Source organism: Setaria italica, chromosome I, assembly GCF_000263155.2.
Source record: "Setaria italica strain Yugu1 chromosome I, Setaria_italica_v2.0, whole genome shotgun sequence".
NCBI lineage: Eukaryota > Viridiplantae > Streptophyta > Magnoliopsida > Poales > Poaceae > Setaria > Setaria italica.
The window spans coordinates 2,390,551-2,410,734 of NC_028450.1; the positions used below are offsets into that span (position 1 = coordinate 2,390,551).

At 44.8% G+C, this 20,184-nt stretch overlaps 1 protein-coding gene across 1 annotated transcript; it reads left to right on the plus strand.

Moving 5' to 3' along the window:
* The first annotated feature begins 13,733 nt into the window (after nt 1–13,733).
* On the plus strand, nt 13,734–15,057 carry LOC101773683 (ethylene-responsive transcription factor ERF038). The gene has a single exon (XM_004951330.2). It carries the CDS (start codon nt 13,889–13,891, stop codon nt 14,633–14,635), a length of 747 nt encoding a protein of 248 aa, XP_004951387.1. The 5' UTR covers nt 13,734–13,888; the 3' UTR covers nt 14,636–15,057.
* The last annotated feature ends 5,127 nt before the right edge of the window (nt 15,058–20,184 follow it).

A 20,184-nucleotide genomic window follows, 5' to 3' on the forward strand; every position in this document is an offset into this window, starting at 1 on the left:
TAGCTTCTCTTAGGAACACATACAAAATATGCTGAAAGAACATTGCATTGGCGCCTGCGAGTGATGTGTCACGCAAGCTGCTTACATCAAATGGGGATCGGAGAAGGGGTCCGTAGTATTCCTATTTGAACCTACTCAATGTATTTCTTGAATGTATAATTCTTGGCCTCGCACCATTCATGTATATGACACACCACCCCATTCAAACATCTCGATTTCCTTCATGAGAAACATGCATAGGTATGCCTAAACGGAAACGAGACCTAAACTATCTCTTGTCAGAGTCGATCGAACCAGAAAGCTACAGTCGTCGAAGACTCGACCGGCTTGGACAGACTGATAGATCGATGGAGCCGCAGCCTGCAGAAACGCCGCTCCCAGTCCAAGTGCAGGGCAGCGACAGAGCTGACAAGGGTGTGGCACCGTACCCTAGCTACATGGCCTGGCGGCAGTACCACCTGTCCGGGCGCGTGCTGTCACCTCCGATCCGCCGGTTTTGGACCAGTACTTGCTGCCGGTGCAAGTTTGTCGTTCTGCCCCGGCCGCCCTCCGATCCTCTTGCATGGCAGCTGGTTCCAATGCCTGCAGATGTATATGACGAGCTTCCAGGAAGGAAGGAATGGGCGGCAGGGTCGGGGAACAGCGCGTCGGCTTCGACGTGGTCCAGCGTTGTTGACGAGTGAGAGAGATCTCCTCGTGTCATCTGAAGGATGCCGAAATATTCGACCTCGTGGACCGGGAAATAGGGACAGGCGTCGGCTATAGAGGTCCGGCGTTCATGCGTATTCGTTCTTCTCTTCCAGAGAGTCAGTCGACACATTTTACCTGAATTTTCGAACTGGAGTCAGTCAAGAGTCTTAAAGTATTGTTTTTCGATCTAGTTTGGCCGACTGGTACGTACTTCCTTTGTGCTTTGATGAACAGACATGTTGTACAGTATTGGACTTTCAGGTTCGGTTCACTGAATCTTGGAGAGCCCTGGGATTTTACTATAAACAAGTAGCGTATATCACAAAAATCCAGGAGTAAGATACAGGCGTGTTACGAATTAAACAGTCTACCAGATGTGTACTTGATCAATGCAGCAGTAATAATTGTCTATGTACTAGTCTTTTTCTGAAAAAAAATTGCTCCACATATATTGTCTTATAAAATGCACATCGATCTGACGATCTCTTAAAAAATTAGAGGAAATCTATAATCCAATCGAGTGTTTTGGAGCCCTCCACTTTTCAATTAATTTGAGAGTGATGCTTTGCGACTTCTTCTCTGACCGTGGTGACCGTCTATAGCGAGGTTAGGTTTCAGGGTGGCGGGGGTAGAGTTCACTGGAGTCCAAGCTCCAAGCTCGCAATGGTTTTGAGGAGGCTGCCGTCTGGAGAGCTACAGGGTTGTGAGGGAGAAAAAAAAAGGAGGCTTAGTTACCATTGGAACCTCCGGATCTAAATTAGGGTGCACGACACATTAGAGCCCTATAACCAAGCCAAAACTTTAGTGTATTCCTTGTAAACAAAAACTGAATTGTGTTTGTATATCTAACTGAAATTATTCAATGAGAAATGGAACAACCAAACTTGCAGCAGATCAACTTTCCCAACAAAAGGATCGGAGGAAGCCGTATCTTCTCTTGCACTGGACCGCCAAATAATAGGCCCTTTCCGCTTCCATAAAAAGTTGGCGTACGTACTCACTGAGACCCAACGCCTGCAGAACCTGGCTAGCTGCAGAATCGAGAACAGCTCGCAACAACGGTCCACAACGCACGTCACGTTCGATCCGTGCCTCTTTTTTCCCCTGCTGGCCCCTACACGACAAGTCCAATCGCAAAGCGACCTGTCGAGATGGTGGTGATGAACTGATGATGCACACGCACGATCTTATTTTATTTTACTACTACTATTATTCTCTCTCAAAAAAGAATGGAAAATTAAAAAAACATATCTCTTACTATTTGCCAGCTGGCCATGCATGCATCTCATGCGTCGACGATCGGCGACGTCGCGTCCGACCGATCGATCGAGACACGGTTACTACATCCGATCAAGTTGCAGATCAACATGCAGCCTGCCAGCTTCTTCTCTCCTAGGTGACCGGTGCATAGTTGGTTCCTACGTGGCAGCAGCTCGTTCACACGCATGCCGACATGGCTACGTTTAAGAAGTTGGTGCGTGTGTGCATGCATGGGGCTGCATGCACAGAGACGTGATTGGACGCGCTTGCATTGGTGATATTCTAGTGCAACGGACGCATATAGCACGTACGGACACGTCCTTATGCCGATACATACTCCGATACAGTAGAGACCAATGATGAATGATGTTTGCAGCACGTGCAGATCAGAGAGATAGGACGCATGTATGATTGTATGAACAGGCGTGGTGTTCAGCCAGCAGCAAGTGATGCGCTTACAGAATAACCAGAAACATTCCTGCAGTCTGGATCGATCCAGTTACTAGCTTGACGTAGTACTTACTCTCTGTGTATGATAAGCTGCATAATGTCCTTCACCTCATCACCTGTATGGTTTCTTACTGATCAGTGTGTGTCTGCTATCAACGAGAGTTACCAAAGGAAACAGGCCAGGTTGTCCCACTTGTTTGCAAGCACACCGCCGCACCGGCAAGTTAACAATTGCCACATGGATGGTGTTAGTACCAGACTGATTTCAGAATCTCAGCGTATGTCTGCTATATATGCTACGTACATACATATGTTACATGTATAATAAATAGTGGTACATATATACATGCTATATATATGCTACGCAAAAATCTGCATGCATTCCTTCAAGATCTGACTCTGGGCTTTTTTATTAACAAAGGAAGCAGCTTGATTTGTATCAAATTGAAAAAAAAAAAAAATAAGGTTCAGTCTCTTGCACTTTTCTCTGGTACTATTTTAAGTTAGCTGCTCTGTGTGTGCGCGTGATAATATAATGCAACAGTTTTACCACACATTATTTTTCTTTTCTGGAACCACTTGCACCCGGGACTAGATCTAGTAGAGAGTGGGCAGATCATTGTTGAAGAGATCTGCCCTTGACCCACCATACATTTTTTTTACCACCTTTCTTTTACTGATATGAGTGGGTGTGCGTGCGTGCTGACGTCCAATCATGCTGTGTTGTGAACTGCAAGCTAGCTACACAACCAAAGGTAACAGGCCAAATCGTCCCACCTGTGCGAGCACCGGCAAGTTAATAATTCTAACGGGGATGTTAGCACAGAATATTCATTCCATATAGTCGTCTTAACCCTCATACACGTAGCTGAGATACCAGCACTACTGGCAGCTCGTCCACGTACAACGAGGTCCTCCTCGTGCCGTGGCTTGTCGTCGGCTCGTCGTGGCTCATCGGCGGCTCGTCCAAGTGCTTTAAGTGCAACACCTCCAAGATATCCACACGTGTAGGGAGGAAGCGTCACAAGCTGGACTGCTAGGTCCGCGAGTTGCAACAAGGCGAGGGCGTGGGAGGCGCGACGGCTATGCTTCAGCCAAAAGGTGTGAAACCCTAGGGCGCTCCCACCCCTCTATTTATAGAGGTTCCTGACGGGCCTTTGGGTCCGAGGCCCATTAGTACTCCTAAACCTGATCCAATTCAGATCACATCCGAATTGAGCTTCCAGCCCCTTAAGTGTGTGACCCTATAGGTTCGGATACATATGGACATGGCCCGAGTTCTCCTACTCGGCCCAATAGTCGGTAGCGGCCTCTAGCAAGACATGCCAACTCCTATACGCGCATGAAGATCATATCAGACAAACCGTCACGACATCACGTACCTGCTACTCCCTTTGCCTCACGATATTTGGTCTAGCTCCAAGCCGACCGCTCTTTCTCGATCCTGTGATTCGGAATCCCTTTGTATGTTAACTCCTAACCGTATGTAGCATGGCCATGCATTTTCGGATCCGATCACTCGAGGGGCCCAGAGATATCACTCTCAATCAGAGAGGGGCAAATCCCATCTTGATTTGACCATGCCTCACAGCATGCTTCTTGACAAACCCGAAAGCTACCTTTTTAACTACCCAGTTACGGTGTAGCGTTTGATAGCCCCTAAGTAAGTCGATCCACATCTTGAGTACATGCGACAATCTCAGGTCCAAGGATAAGCGTACATGTTGTGTAAAGAGAGAACTACTTCTCGTGTTGGGTCAGTCCTAGCGCATGTCTCCACATACGCCTACATTATTAGTTTGACATCTCCATGTCCATAACTTGTGAAACATGGTCATCAACTAATACATGTACTAGTCTAATATTCATGTGTGTCCTCACATGAACTCCGACTAGGGACAACTTTAGAATAACCATACAAGTAAAGAGTTTCATATACAATTCACATAATTGCAAATCAATTCAAGTAGCCTTTAATGGATATTCAAGGAACACAATATAAATCATGGATACAAATGGAATATCATCATCTCTTTGATTGCCTCTAGGGCATACCTCCAACACATAAGACTTGCATGTAATTCAAGATTCAAACTTTAAAATTTTTGACCTACAATTAATCTTGTACTAGTCCATCAACATGTACTTCTGCACGGGCTAATATTTTTAAAAACTATTGTATTTAAAAATTATTTAGAAATTAAACTCCTAGCTATTAATCAAAATTGTTTACCTACTACTCTATCATTTTTTCAATACTTCAATATAATACTCATATAGATGTGTCCTTATCTTTGTCCAGTTGTGATTGATTTTAATTAGTAATTTTTCATACACTTTTTTATCCATATTCACACCTTTTTCATTTTGTATCGCACCTCCATACATTGCGTTTAGTATAAAAATCAATATTTTCCATCGCTTCCTGACATACATGTATAAATAGTCTACATGGTCATACTCATCATGCGTATATACTTAATTTAGTATTTCTATATTAATAGTGATATAAATAGGTAATTTAGAATCATATATTAATTTACTTTTGGACATTTCTGTATGCACATGAAGATAATTAGATTAAGATTTAGATGTTTACTTTATGTTATTTTTAATAATGACATACGTGAGTAACTTAGATATAAATTTAGAATGATATTTTCAGTTATGCTTTATAATGATATGCATGAGTAAATTAGATGAAGATTACGGGGTTACTTTAGATTATTTTTTATAATGGTTTGAGCTCAATAATTTAGATATAGGTTTAGGGTTTGTTTTTAATATTTTCATAATGATAGTTGTGGGTAACTTTTTAGAAAATATAATAGACCAATGACTATGATTAGTAGAGTTTACAGGATTGATGTTTGATGTTTTTGATGTTCGGGAGAATTTCTAGGATTTGTCCTTTTTCTAACGTGTCTCGTAAGAACTAATGCGGAGTCTCCAATAGAAAAAAAATAAGGCTACATGGCTACAAAACTATTACCTTGAGCCACATCTCATTTGTTATACATTCCAACACAATTTTAATACATAGTTATAGACTTATTGTCTTCATCCGACTGTGATAGATTTTAGTTAGTAATTACTCTATAATATTTTCATCCACATTTATAATCTTTAACTTTTCACTTTGCAACCAATGTATGCACTTGAATTTGTTTACTGGACCCTAAGATTGAGCTATAATTTTAGTATAGAAATCTATATTCTCGTCACTTCCTCTATATCTTTATAAATTATGACACACATCATGCGTATATATATTAATTGTTATATCATATACCAATAGTGTAAGAAATAGATGATTTTGAATCATATATTGGTGTATATTTTAAATTAAGGTGATTTTGTCGGGGATAGATCCCAGTACCCGCAAGGAAGAAAGAAGACAGATTCCTACCAGGTTCCTGTAATCCTATTAGGACTCATGCCATGTAATCGTACTATGACTCTTGCCTTGTAACCGACTAGTAATCTCGCCCCCTGGAGTGTATAAAGGAGGGTAGGGGTCCCTAGATTGGTAGGTGAAGACCTTATAGAACCACAACAGAGGACCAAATACTCAACACCAAATAACACCCAAGCATAGGACGCAATATACAACACCTCAAACAGGACGTAGGGTATTACGCTACTCTGGCGGCCCAAACCTGTATAAATCCATGTCTTGTGTCCTCATTTTTAACTTCAAATTCCAGGTCCGACGATTCCCCACCAACCAATCTACTACCTCAGGATACCCCTCGGTAGCTTGCTGGGTATAAAACACCGACATCTAGCGCGCCAGGTAGGCGCTTCATCAACAACCATCGTGGCTTCATCGATAATCGTCCATTAATCAAGCTAAGTCACTTTTTCAATAATTATTTTTCTCTGGCTTGTTTTCAGTATAGTTGGTGAATGCGTCCACTACTTATTTGTGTACGTCTCTTGACAGAAATTACCCTTCAGAGCTACACTTTACCAATTATTCTTGTAGCATGTTAACCGATAGCCATGGGCTTAGTACACCGAATTACGGAGGCTATAATCACGGGTTTTGTGCACTGAGTATCGGAAGCTCCACCAATAGGCTTGGTATATTGAATTTCGGAGGCTACAGCTATGGGTTTGGTGCACTGAGTGCTGGAGGCTCATAGCGCCTACACCCTAGTGAGGCACAAATCCTATGCGCGGTAAACACGCGCTCTACTCGCCAAAAAGGTAGAAAAGTCTCAGTGACTATTTTACGCGCAATCGTGCAACCTTTTTGTCGCAAATGGCGACTACTTATTTTAAATGTTTTCTCTTAACGGTTGTTAATCTACTCGAGCAGAACACGTCTCAATTCGTTAAAGCCTCGGATCTTCTATCATGCCTAAATGCTAGGATGCGAGATAAAGATCTCCGTAGCAGCAGTGCCAGTACGTGTACACGAGACAAAGATCTCACACGCAGTGGTAACGGCTAAATAGGGACTGAGAGCCTAAACGTAACAGGCTAACTACTCGGGAGAAATATGGCCGAAACAAGAACATGACACACAACATTTACATTACATTCATCATTGAATAAATTTCAGTAGTTTCAATATTCTACAAATATGCTACATAATGTATGTGTTTCTTTTTGCAGGTCAAGCTTCGGCGATGACTCTCCAGGACGCTCTCAGCGTACCTACAATGGTTCCGCTAGCTCCCAGGCTTGGGGGCTAAGCACCAATTAGTACTCGGAATATCTCCAATGGCTCAGCTAGTTTCCAAGCTCGGGGGCTAAGCACCAATAACTACTTGACATGGCTTCTACGGCTCACCTAGCGCATAAGCTCGAAGGCTGGACGCCGCAATACAACTCGGATGATGACTTGCGTGAAGTCTAAAGACCCTCGAATTGATTATTCAATCATTCCAAGGCTTGAGGACTGATAAGCTACACCCAATAGTTGATTTTTCAAGATAAAAGAAGAAGATTCAAGATTCTATTGACCCTCAGCCTGATTCTTCGATTCAACCTAAGGCTCGAGGGCTAGTCCATATGGAGTGCGACTTCCGCTGCCCTCCATATCACATTCCAAAGATGAAGATTACAAAATCAAGATGATCAAGGGTTTGAGCACACCATAGCCTCATGGTAGTTTTAAGGAACTTTGAAGATTCAGCCAGACAAAGTACTTAAGGAGCACTAAAAGTACTCGGCGAGATCTAAAAAATACTCGAAGACTGCTACATTCGATTGTGAAGCATTCGGGAGCTTGTCGGGGATAGATCCCCAGTACCCGCAAGGAAGGAAGAAGACGGACTCCTACTAGATTTCCTCTGTAATCCTAATAGGACTTATACCATGTAATCCTACTAGGACTCCTACCATGTAACAGACTAGTAATCCCGCCCCCTAGAGTATATAAAGAAGGGTAGGGGTCCCTAGATCGGTAGGCGAAGACCTCGTAGAACCACAACAGAGGACCAAATCCTCAACACCAAACAACACCCAAGCGCAGGTGCAATATACAACACCCCAAACAGGATGTAGGGTATTACGCTACTCAGATGGTCCGAACTTGTATAAATCCGTGTCTTATGTCCTTACTTTTACGTTCGAATTCTAGGTTCGACGATTCACCACCAACCAATCTACTACCTCAAGATACCCCTCGGTAAGTTGTTGGGTATGAAATACCGATAGATTTGGATTCAAATGTAAGGTTATCTCATGTTATTTGTTACTTTTAATAATGACATGTATGGGTAATATAGATATAAATTTAAGGGTTTTTTTTAATTATTTTTAAAGTGTTAGTGGTGACAATTTAGTTGCAAATATAGGGGATTATTTTAAATATTGTTTATAATGGTATAAGTTGGTAATTTGATGAGGATTAGGTGGTTACTTTAGTTTATTTTACATAAAGTGATTTGGATTCAAATGTAAGGTTACCTCATGTTATTTGTTATTTTTAATAATAACATATATCGGTAATATAGATTTAAATTTAAGGTTACTTTAAGTTATTTTTAAAGTATTAGTGGTGGCAATTTAGTTCCAAATATAGGGGTTATTTTAAATATTATTTATAATGGCATAAGTGGGTAATTTTGATGAATATTAGGGGTTACTTTAATTTATTTTACATAATGGCAGAGGTAGGTAATTTAGATATAGATTTAGGGTTACTTTAGGCTGTTTTTATAATGGTATAGGTGGGTAATTTTTAGAAAACATAATAGATCCAATGGCTACAATAATTTGAGTCCACTGATTGATGACCAGATGTTTTGTTTTTTTGAGAATTTCTAAAATTTCTCTCTTTTTTTCAAGAATGTCCACCTAGGATCCCTAGGTGGCTTCACCTAGATGCTTCAAAAGGAGCCTCTAATTAGTAATAATAATAAGATTCTTGTATAATGAAAAATTCATCTTACAAAACTAATATCATGAGCATTCGTGCAGTCATGCTATGTCGAGAACGCAACCGGCTCATGTTTGACTTGATTGACAGACGAGGGACCACACAGACAAACATTCAAATTATTTTCAAAAGAAGTCTTGACGTCAACTCTCACTGCAAGGTTTAAAAGTTACCACAATAAAATAAAATAGAAATCAAAGTACTCGATCTTTAAAAGTTACCACATCAATCAGAAAAAATAAAATCAAAGTACTCGATCTTTACATGTTAGTTCATACATTATTATGAACTACTACCACCATCACACAAAAAAGTTACCCACAAATACCTTTATACCTATCTCTTTTACTCACCCATGCGTACCATCGTTGAAGAAACATCAAGGCAGGCCCCTTTGTTGCACCTCAATGTATTTAAGAGTTCAGTTTTTTTTTTGAACGGATTTAAGAGTTCAAAATTGACTAAAAGATGAGTTCAAAGTTGCACTTCAAAGATCTTTTTTTTTTGGAAAAAGGGATATGCATTTCATTAACTCAAAGACTCAGTGATGTCACTGGTCACTGGTGGTCACTAGGTCATCCCAATTTAGGACAAAATCATGAGGACACTTACAACCTTGCGCCGCTAAAGCATGTGCCACACGGTTACACTCTTGGAAAAAGATACTATGCAAGTAACAAAAAAAAAACATATTCGCGAGGCTCTTGATTTCAAACACAATTCCCCCGTCGGAGGTTCCCGGTTTGATTGGTCGACACTTTCGATTGCATGCTAGCCGTGCAACTGCATGGGCTCCTCCGCTAGTAGTTTGGCATGGAAAACAAACACTGGAATTTAATATTAGATCGATCAGCCATAGCAATTAGTTGGACCGATGAACTAGCGTGGCATTCTAGTACTTGTGTATATATAGGTCTGCCTACGTCTATTTGGGCCGTGTCGACTTTCAGCCCAGAATAGTCAGGTATGCCAAAGGAGAGAAATGGCACACGTACCCCTCAAAGAAGGGAAATTAAAACACAGAGAGAAACAACACACATCCGAACCGTAAGAAGTCGTGTTATTAATTAACACACGTTGGTTTACCTGGAGTAAGGCAGCCTAGGTTAGGATGTTTGTCGTTGGAGAACACAGATCACAACCATTTGTCGATCATCTTGAAGCATGCAAATGCGCCGCCCCTTCCATAACATTATCTGATATGGAATATTTTGAAACAATGCTGATCGATGACACAAGTGGCTAGGGCTAAATGGTCATCCACATACTATACTAAATAAGTTAAGGAAGTTGTAATAATAAAGGAAAAAGGCGAAAGATTACTATTTGCAAGTGGGTTTGAATGAACAAACAGCGGCCGTTCTAGAGTAATATATGCCATTTTGTAATTATTGCCTACCTAACTTTGTCTGACTTTGGCCATTAATGTTTTAAAAATTACGTATATACATATCCAAATTATGTATACTTTTAATGATTTTTGTTCCCTATATAACGTCAACTAATTTTGACCTGCCCTAGTCTACCGCCAGCAGCAGCTAGTGATGACCTTGCCTCTAGCTAGCTAGCCGATCCATCTAAAATAAGAGGAACCAAAACTTGTATTTGTGGTCCATGTTTCTTTAGAACAGATTATTAATGCATAGAAGAACTACCTGTGCGGCAATGACAATTAGTAAAAAATGTGAAAAGCTGAGTTTAAAAGATTTAGGGTATCAACTAGGGGGTGAATAGTTGAACCTAAAAATTTTACACAACTTCGAACCAGTTATTTATTTATCAGAAACTTCCACAGTTTCCGAAGATTGTTCCGAAAATTCTGCAACTTGCAGAATTTCTAAAAAAATCTACGGACTCTCCAGAAATTAGCGTGGAAACACTACAACCCTATGAAATACTTGATCAAAAGTAAATCGCCGAATATAGGTTATGCAACTGGTGTACTTAGCCTCCGAGACAAGATGAAAGAGCTAGCAACCTTCTATAAAAGTATATTGAGCACAAACCCTAGAAATGAACTCTATACTTGAATATGAACGAAGCGAAGAATAACAAGCACAAGAGACAAGGATTTGTTTACCGGAGTTCAGCTCCACACTTGAAGCCTGCGTCTCCATTGAGGAACCCACAAAGGGTGGGCTTTCACACCTAAGCCACTTTCCTCACTCTAGGGACCACAAAGATTGAGCTAGAGTCACTTACTCAATCGTTGGGGTAGTACAAACTTCCTTTAGGCAGCCACAAGCTTGGATGCTCGACGGGCAACGCCTAGCCGGCTAGGAGCTTGAAGCTCCAAGAGTAACAAACACGAAATCACCGGCTTGACAAAGAACAAGGTGCTCCGGCTAGGAGCTTGAAGCTTCAAGAGTAACAAACATGAAATCACCGGCTTGACAAAGAACAAGGTGCTCAAGAGATGGGAAATCAACTCACTAGCACTCTCCTATGCTCTCTCTTGAATCCCTCCTTAAATCCTCCACCAAATCTTCACCTAGAGGTCAAGTAGGGAGTAAAGAGGGGCTTTGAATGTTTCTGAACAGCTTAGGTTAGGGTTAAGTCGAGAGAGTAACTGTAGGAGGGGGTGAGGGGGTATTTATACCCCTTCACCAAAAACTAGCCGTTGGGACGGCAAGTTGCGGAGTTTTCTGGAACTTTCTCCGAAAACTCCAAAACCTCCGGATTATTTCGGAACATTCTCCGGAATACTCCGGAACTCTCAAGTTGGCACCGTTTTAAGTATAACCGATGTGTAGTGCAAGTGCGAGGTGTCTCTTATAGGTTGGTCATGTCATCTTGAGCACCTTTTTCAATGTAAAGACCATATATTACGCATCCCTCTTGATAGTGTGGTATTCCTAAACTCAAATTCAAACCAAAAGTAAATTTAGCCTTCAAGGTATGCTTTATACACCATTCATTTCCTTTTTGAGGGTCATCCACAAGTGCTACCTGTCAACTAATCCTTTTATACCTCACCAAAACTCACTTAGGGGACAAAGATACTCTTCATGAGTACTCCCCTACGTTTGAAAGATCACAGCAAGGATACAATTACTCATCTAGATCGTAAATATTTAATCCTTTTGAGCACAAGGCAAGTCTAGCTAGTCACTATGACCTGCCAACCGTATGCTAACAGCGTCCAATCACTATGCTAGAAATGATTTGTGCTGGCACGTTAAAATTAGCGTGCTGGCGGGCGGAATTGGTACCTGCCAGCACAAAGGTGACCAGAGCCGCCGGGCTAGTGCCCGCCAGCACATATAGCTCTGTGCTTGCGGGCGATCTAAGCACCCGCCAGCACAGATGGAATGTATCTGTGCTGGCGGGTGCATTAGATGACCCGCTAGCACAAATGCTGGGCGCTGCCTTATCTACTCTCCACCCTCTCTCTCTCATCTTTCACTGCCTCACATCTCTCACATCTCTTTTTCCCTTCTCTCTCCAGGTCAGGAGAGCGGCGCAGGCGGGCGGCTTGAGGGCGGCCGGCGCGAGGGCGAGCGGCGGGCGGCAATAGGCGTGGCAGACGAGCGGCGGGCGGCGACGGGTGCGGTGGATGAGCGGCGGGTGGCGACGGCCTTTTTTTTGGCAAAAATATCTTTGCTGGCGGGTGATGTAACCACCCGCTAGCACAGAACGGTCTGTACTAGCAGGCGAGCACCCGCCAGCACTGACGCCATTTGTGCTGGCTCAAGATTACTGGCGGGTACTCTACCTACCAGCACAGAGCCCATTTACCAGCCAGCTCAAATCTTTTGTGGCCTAGTGAATTATCCAGGTGGAGCGAAAGATCATAAACATTAGTTATCTAGTAGGCACTCTTTTCTTTCAAAACAAAGTACAAGCAAATACTGACATACATGCACACACAACTACCTCTATAAGTATATGCATACCTTTATGGGAACCTGCAAAAGACTGCCTAACATGTCTTGAGAATCCACCACAGAGACGCATCACGGTCAATGAGCATGTGGTCTATCACTGAAAAATATTGTTATCTACTCTCTCGGTTCCTGTTTTAAGGCGTGGTATGACATGGCATGGTCGTCAAAATTAAATTTTAACTATTCATTTATCTCATATTATATTGTTTATGGTTATAAACTTATAATCATTGGATAGTACATTTGATATAAATTCAACCGTATCAAATTTACGTTATAAAAATAAAAAATATTAATTAAATTATTGGTTAAAGATTGTAAACTTTAAATCTTGATATGTGTGTGCGCCTTATAAACAGAAACAGGAATAGAGGGAGTACTTTTAAAATAAATCGATAAAAACAAGAGCCCTCAAACCCTGGTGGACGAGTTATGTCACCAGGAAATGTATTATTTGCAAGTGGGAATTGAATGAACAAGCCGTTCTAAAATAACACACTCCTATTCAAAATAGGCGGATTGGCGAGTCAAAAAAGAGAGAGAAAAATCGAGTGCTAAATCTCAACGAAACAATCGAGCGAGCGTAATTAATTCGTTCGGTCAGCGTATATATGTCCGTTAGATTATCCTACCTATACGACGTAGAATGAAGCAGTAGTTGTATATTATTTGTACCAAAGTAGGAGTATGGGCCTGAAAGAGACCACGTCGACGGTTGTAGAGCTCTACCGTCAACGACTAACTACTAATCCAAAATTAGTAGTCCTACCCTCCACTAGTACTTGCTCTCACTTTATCTCCAGTTGAATTAACCCATTCCTTAATTGTCCACACTTTACCTGAACACTTCAGCGAGCAGTAGTTCAACCAGCTGGTGGTTTTTAATTACAGACACTTTCCTGGCTAGAGAGAGAGAGAGAGAGAGAGAGAGAGAGAGAGAGAGAGAGGCCACAGGGCAGGCAACGTCGTGAAGGACGTCGCCGGGGCAGCGTCCCGGTAGCTCAGCTGTCTCAGTCCAACCACCAGGCAGCCACTACTAAAACCGTCCCCTCCCCTGCCCTTCTCTCACTCCTCTCCCTGCTCTCTCGTCTCCTCGCAGCACCAGCTCGATCATCACAACACTGCTACACCTGGCTAGCTAAGCCAGGAAAGCTCCAACGTCCCCGTACAAGCTCGCCATTGCCAGCATCATCGCTTTGGGTTTGCAATGCCGGAGGTGGAGGTGTCTAGCCCGGCGTCGTCCGGGGGCACGTCATCCTCGCCGCCGCTGTCGCCGACGGAGGTCGGGGCGAGGCGCGGCGGCGGCAGCGGCGGGCCGGAGAAGCGGGCGCGGGCGCGCGACCGGGACGGCGGCGAGAAGCACCCGTCGTACCGCGGCGTGCGGATGCGGGCGTGGGGCAAGTGGGTGTCGGAGATCCGGGAGCCGAGGAAGAAGTCGCGCATCTGGCTCGGCACGTTCCCGACGCCCGAGATGGCGGCGCGCGCGCACGACGCCGCCGCACTCGTCGTCAAGGGCCCCGCCGCCGTGCTCAACTTCCCGGAGATGGCCGCCGCGCTCCCGCGCCCCGCCTCCGCCGCGCCGCGCGACGTCCAAGCCGCCGCGGCGCGCGCGGCGGCCATGGAGCCCGCCCTGCCGCCTGCCGGTCCCGCCGCCGCATCGTTGCAGACGCCCGCCCCAGCGGCGGCCGGGCAGCAGCAGGACGATGAGCTGGAGGCGATCGTGGAGCTCCCGCGGCTCGACGAGGACGCCGCGGAGCTCGTGACGACGGTGACGGCGTTCGGCGCCGCGCCGTTCTCTTTCCACGACGTGGCGACGCCGGCGTCGTGGTGCGACCCGGTGTGGGTCGACGACGCCTCCGGCTACGTGGCGGCGGCGCACGACGACCTCTTCGGGTTCGTCGACGGCGATCACGGCTGGGCCCAGTCGGTCGGTGCCCTCCTGTGGAACATGTGATTGCTGGCCGGTCTGCTAATCATCAACAAATCAGCTAGTAGTACAGTGTGTAATTAACTCCTGTTAATCTCCTTCACTCCTTGATCTTCTTTCTCTCTCTCTCTCTGTCTCTGCAGAATCTGTAGATAGAGAGTTGCAACTTGGTAGAGAGTATTACTACCTCTGGAACAAAAAAGTTGCAACTTGGTGCTCTCTGGGGGTTGAATAGTGGTGTCCGTCGTCTCTCTTTCCGGCGTACGGTCTTTTCGTTGCCTTTTTGGTCGGTTTGGGACTCTTGTCTTCTGAATTTGTCTCTCTTTCTCCTCCTCTCTCTTTTCCCCCCCTCCAATGGGCGCTGCTATTATTCGCCTGATTAATAAGAGTGTACATCCATCCATGCAATGCAATCGTCGGTTTGGCATCAATTTAACCGTCACCTTCAAGTTCTCACTCACTCAAGCTCCTTCAAAGTAGTGTGGTGGAAAAGCAGCTAGAATAAAAATGGCGGCTTTTACTTCCCATTGGTTGTTCACTTGCTTCTACCAGTAATAGCTCGTACTATACCATGCATGCAGCCTCTGAATGGGAAATGTACGAGGTCGTACGGCCGAGTAGTCAGTATAGTACAATTTGTTATTTTTCTTTGGACTCCAAAGCTATTACTCCTAATCCTAACCACTAAGTTTTTCCATCAACTGTTTGAGCAAGTACAGTGTACAAGAAACCACTACAAAGGTACACATTGGGACATTTTGGTGTTGTGTTCAAAGGATATCATCAGAGGACGAGGTCGAGCATGCAAAGTGTGGTTCAACAACAACAACACCACATCCCTTCATGCAAACCAAACACACCCATCTTCATGCGACATACTCCATAACTGCAAACGTTGCCATGTCACCACATGCAGCCATCCATACATATATCGTTTGTTGTTTGCTCCGTGTCCTCTTGACAGCAGCCTCTTGCATTCCTAGCATTCCAGTGTGTGTTCTGCACGGACCATTTAACACCACACTTGTGGTTGGGAGAGGGCAGCAGCGAAGATCGTATCGCCATTCGTCAGTGTGCGCGGGCGTCTAGGCCGGAGATCGAGCCATCAGTCCAAGTCCAAGGTCCAAGTGGGGGGGCTCCCCCTCCTATTTCCTCTCTGCATGCAGCCTTGTCTGCACTGTTCGCATCAACGTCCCTATCGGACAGTGTTTCTTCCTCTCCTTTTTTTCGATCAGACAGTGTTTCGTCTCGCACGGACCGGCGGTCCATTTCTAGCTATGCTCATCAGGCCCAGGCTATGGAACAAGACATCTCACATCTCTGTACTTGCAAAAGTTGCATGCGAAAGAGCCTCCTCGAACGTGTGTAAAAATGGAACGGCACAAAGGCTGTGAAAAACAACCTGAAGTGCGGCCAAGCAAAGTGTGAAGTGTCAGGTCAGGAATCAGGGCCAAGTATCGACAGGCACGCATGGCATGGATAATGCGGCGACCTTGCACAGTGCTCCTAATAACTCCCTGCCAAGTACGCCTGCTTACTGCAGGGATCCGGATCAGGTTCACCGCAGTATAAAATCCATCTGTTCCCGGCCTGCACGTGCGCGTGTTGGGTTGGACCTCTCCTCAACAATTTCTTACCGATCAGGATTTACCATCCTAGCTAGTTTTGTCCGGTACGAAACTCACCAGCACAAGCCTGTCTTGGCGTAGCCGTTCACGGTTACGGAGCTCATGGTTTTTTCAAGCAGGTGCTACGCCTCGATCGCAGAAATTGCCGCACATGTATGGAGCCATCGCCATCGATCTTGCCAGAACGCGGTCGATCCATCGCGGTCGACCTGGTCCGATCCGGCCCGGTGTCGAGTTAGAAAGAAATGATAAAGCTCGCAGGCCACAGGCGCCATTACTGTTGTCGCAATTTGGAGCACAGGGCATGCATGAAAGGCAGGCCAGCAGCTAGATCCATGCACAGTGGAGCGAGAGAGCTCGGTGCAGTGTCAGCTCCAGTGCGAGGAAGCAGACGTTGTCCACGCACGGCTCCTTCATTCGCCGCCCGCAGCAGCCGGGAACCCCAGCAGCCACCGCGCTGCTTGTCTGCATGCAGGCCGTTGGCAAGCGTCGATCTGTTACATCCATCGTGTCAGATATTAACATCCTCTCTAGATCCATCGATTTGGAGAAAAATCAGAAAATCAATGTACTACTAGTGTACCGTTAGTAAATTTAGGGCATGTTTGGACCCATGTTACTTTTCTCATGGAAGCTGGCTTTTAAGTTTGTAGGATTTCTAAAAGCTGGATTGTAAAAACAAGACCAAAAGATGCCCTGTTTGGATCCCCACAACTTTTAATATGCCAAAGCTATTAAAAGTGAGAGGGAACCATTATTCTAAAAGCTGGATTGTGAAAGTTGGAGTAAAAGCTGGTCTGTTTGGATCACAAGATGGACTGTGGAAGCTGGATTGTAGGAGTTGGTGGAATCTAAACACGCTCTGAATTGCCTAACCTTGTTATTACTAGATGGAGGTAATTGACACTTATTTTGATACGGATGGATACCTTACATCTTAGGCATCATTTTCATATGCATGATTCAGTCCTATGGACTTATGCCAGACGATGATTAACCACATGTTATTAATATTTACTATGTCATGTTATCGCTAAGTATGGATGTGATATCTACCTGATATAGCCGAAAAAACTTTGGGACTATTATAGAGGTAATAAAGTGTAAAGTCTGGTAGTCACATATGTTCCATTGGAAGGTCAATTGACACAGTTTTGGTCAATCCAACCTTGTGGCATGTACCTTTACAAATTGGTACCAATTCAGGCAATAATTCCAAGCGCTGTTTGAGTTGTGACTGTGTGCATGTGTCCATGCATGTGTGCGTGGAAGAATCATGTCTCTCGTGTGCAAGTTGAGTACTTGCTGACAAATGTATCATTGAATATTCTTTACACTGCTTGTCACACCAATTTCACCGCTGTACGTGCTTCTGTCCATTTCTCCCTCGGTAGAAAATCCAAGTGGATGATTTGATATTCCTCGTTAAATAAGCTAAGTAAACGATTACAGGTGTGGTGTATATTGGCACATGTGATCTGAATTGTAATCCCGGAAGCATACAAGTTCGATAATTGTTTACTACTTCCTCGAACTTAAATTATAGTTTATTTTACCTTTACTAAACTCATAACTTTTGCTTATACATCCAGACATATCGTGTCCTGAATTATAATTTGTCTTTTTTTTTGATAGATCGAACTTAAAACACCATGTGCATATCACACACTGACTGGCGTACATGGAGGATCTGTACGATATGGCCGACATCTCCACTCGTGGTGACAATAGACATTGCCTATTACGGGTTTTATTTGACGACAGATGGAGCAATAATCTTTCTAGAACTTTGGAGCACGCGTAGATATAAGCTATGGTCCAGCTAGCACTCCAGCTGAGCTGCCACAGCAGGCATGCAAGCGTCAAGCGTGTTCTCCGATCCTCCCCATCCGTCCTCTTCCAGACTCACTACTGTGGCGCAACCAACAGCGAGCGGAATGCCAGGCGAATCCACGGCACGGATCCTCTTCTCCGTTGATTAGTCTCCTTGAACAGATCCACCATCTGCGGCTCATAAAAATCAATCAGTCATCCTCCCAATGCAAGATTCTTGTAATAAGGACCATTTGCATATGAATATGCATGCAAACTTTGAGCCTATTTATGTGGCATGACGTGACGCCCACCCCAGTTTGGTTGGCCCAGTGTAACCCATAAGAGCTGGTGCGCATGTTTAGTACCACCTTACTAGTTGAGCAAGGGTGGAGCTAACTTATAAGCTATTATCAACCAGCCATAGCATCTTTGGGTTAACCCTTTTACACGAAGCGAGGATGAAAGTGTAAGTAGGGTGCTATCACTACGTCAAAAATAATTTGTGCTGACACATTGATTTTTGATTGCTGGCGGGCCTAATTGCTACCCGCCAGCACAAAAAGTCCCGGGGCTGGCGCGTTAAAGTCTGCCAGCACATATGCATGTGTGCTGGCGAGTGGCATAAGTGTCTGCCAGCACAAATAACCTTGATATTGGTAAAAATATCAATTTTGTGAAACCAAATTCTAAAAATATCTAGATTTGATCCCGAAGTCATATAAATTGGTAAAGAATCATTTTACAAGTGCACAACCTTGATACAAAAGTTTCAACATGTTTTAAGAAAATTGAACTATACACTGTTAATAAATGGTTACATTACTTATAATGTTTCATAGGACTCAACTCAAACTCTCCAACTTGTGAACTACCTTGCCAAAAAAATCATCCTATATAGCTCAATATAATTTGTACATATATTAGACTACATATATACATTATTTTGTAGGAGTTTCAATAAATTTGATCACATTCACTTGGTTTAAAAAATTAAAAGGAAAATAAAAAATTTAGAAGGATTTTTGCTGGTGGGTGTGTATGTCACCCGCCAGCACATAAATGTTGCCCGCCAGTGCAAATCCCATAAACGTGGTGCGGGAAACGAAATTTCGCATTGCGAGCGAGGGAAAGGCACTACCTTCTTCTTTTTATCCGCATGCTCTCACTCTTTCCTATCCTCACCTCTTTCTCCTCTCTCTCCTCCTTATCCTCATTCCTCTCGTGGTGTGCGGGTGGTGGGAGCAACGGTGAGCGGCCGGTGCGGGCGCGCGGGCAGCTAGAGCGGCGGCCGCTGCAGGCGGTGTGGAACACGGCGAGCGGCGGGAATGGGAGCGGCTGTCGGCGGCGGGCGGCGGGGATGAGCGGCGGGCGGCGGGGATGGGAGCGGCGAGGACATGAGCGGCAGTCAGCGACGGGCGGCAGGCACGGGAGCGGCGGTCGGCGACGGGCGGCGGGCATGGCGAGCGGCACGGACGGGAGCGACGGTCGGCAACGGGCAGCGGGCACGGCGAGCGGGCTTTTTTTTATTTTCGCAAAAATATCTGTGCCGGTGGGTCATGTAACCACCTGCCAGCAAAAAATGCCTCTATGCTAGCGGGTGGCTAACGTCGCCCCGCCAACACAGAGCGGTTTGTGCTAGCGGGCGAGCACCCGCTAGCACTGACGCCATTTGTGCTGGCTCAAGGTTGCTAGCGGGTGCTCGGCCCGCCAGCACAGAGCCTATTTAGCCGTCAGCACAAATCTTTTGTAGCCTAGTGTATGTGTACGCGTGCTCGCCCCTTGGAAGGGCTGGGCGGTACGGCTTTGGAGGATGAGGTGTTACAAGTCGTATCAGATCCAACTCTCACAGCTGCGCGTATGGGTTAGTGTACGGGCATATGTGGCATGGCGCATGTGGGCTCTGGATGGGACACACGGCATATCATATGGCGCTGGCACTGGATGTACGGTCGTGCGCTAAGAGGGAATGTTCCTGGACATTTGCCCAAGTGTGGGTGAGTTGGACCGACGAGGATGTCGGGTTCTTTGAGGGGAGGTGTACGTGACATCCGGCCCAATTTAGTTGGCCTAGTGTGGCCCATGAGCATAGGTGCGTATGTTTAGTACCACCTTGCTAGTTGAGCATGGGTGGAG